Here is a 904-nt window from a genome sequence, read left to right on the forward strand (position 1 = left end):
CTCTGTGGGTCAGGAATCCAGCCTGCCTGTCCTAGGTCACACAATTCCATAGTCTCGGGCCAGATGAGGAGATGGTACCTCATCATCCAGGTGCTACTCCTCTGAGTCCCCATGCACCAATCGCTGGTGCATCTGGTCTCGGTGGCCTCTGTCACTTCAGACTGAGATATTGCTCTTCTAAGGTTATCTGTGCTTCTTTTTTTGCTTCTGCTTCATAGATCGCTCATTTTTAAAATATTTGCATTTTAATAAATGATAATAAAATCCCAATCACAGGCAAGTAGTTAATTAAGCATCTTCTTTTCCTTTTTTAAACCTAAGATACAACAAGGTTCGCTCAGGGGCTATTTTTGGACCCGTGACCCCACGGTGGTTCCTGTGGCCCGCCCCTGGAGAGGTCTAGTCAGGAACAAAGGACCCCAACGGTGATGGTCTGTCTCTCTGGTCGCTGAAGATCCCTGGGAGGGTGACATCTAGTGTTCTCACTTCTGGGTAAGAGAGAAGGCGTTCTGGTCCATTAACTCCCCCACTTGCTCCTGGAGGACACTGACCAGCTCTGCTACCACGAAGACATGTGTGTCATCGATGTCCTGGATGATGAACATCTTCCCCAGGGCATTGGACTCGTCCAAGAAGAACAGGAACTGCTTCATGGTTGGGTCACATTCTATGAGCACTCCTTTCAAGACGTTGACCATCTTTCACAGTCAGCAGGTACCGATAACCTTGGCCCACACATCCAGCTCAACCTCCGGTGCAGATCACTCATCTTTACAGCACAGGGTTTGGAGAGGAAATTTACCGATCTCTGCTTTTAGTGCTCCACACACACAGCCTGTTTGTATAGCCCTGGTGGGAGTTCCAGAGACTTAGGTCAAAGAGCCACATGAAGAAGTTTCACTGC

The 904-nt window shown here is 48.7% G+C and overlaps 1 protein-coding gene across 1 annotated transcript; it reads right to left on the reverse strand.

The window, feature by feature from the left end:
• Positions 1–482: 482 nt before the first annotated feature.
• Positions 483–698, reverse strand: LOC101640668 (general transcription factor IIH subunit 5). Its single transcript, XM_004703045.1, has one exon. The coding sequence runs from the start codon at positions 696–698 to the stop codon at positions 483–485; it is 216 nt and encodes a 71-aa protein (XP_004703102.1).
• Positions 699–904: the final 206 nt, after the last annotated feature.

The sequence above is a fragment of the Echinops telfairi genome, unplaced genomic scaffold (assembly GCF_000313985.2).
Source record: "Echinops telfairi isolate 266 unplaced genomic scaffold, ASM31398v2 ScPeMD7_7400;HRSCAF=8409, whole genome shotgun sequence".
In the NCBI taxonomy this organism is placed as follows: domain Eukaryota; kingdom Metazoa; phylum Chordata; class Mammalia; order Afrosoricida; family Tenrecidae; genus Echinops; species Echinops telfairi.

Excerpts from the sequence above, each read along its gene's own strand:
- LOC101640668 (XM_004703045.1), bottom strand. The coding sequence starts at position 698 with ATGGTCAACGTCTTGAAAGGAGTGCTCATAGAATGTGACCCAACCATG.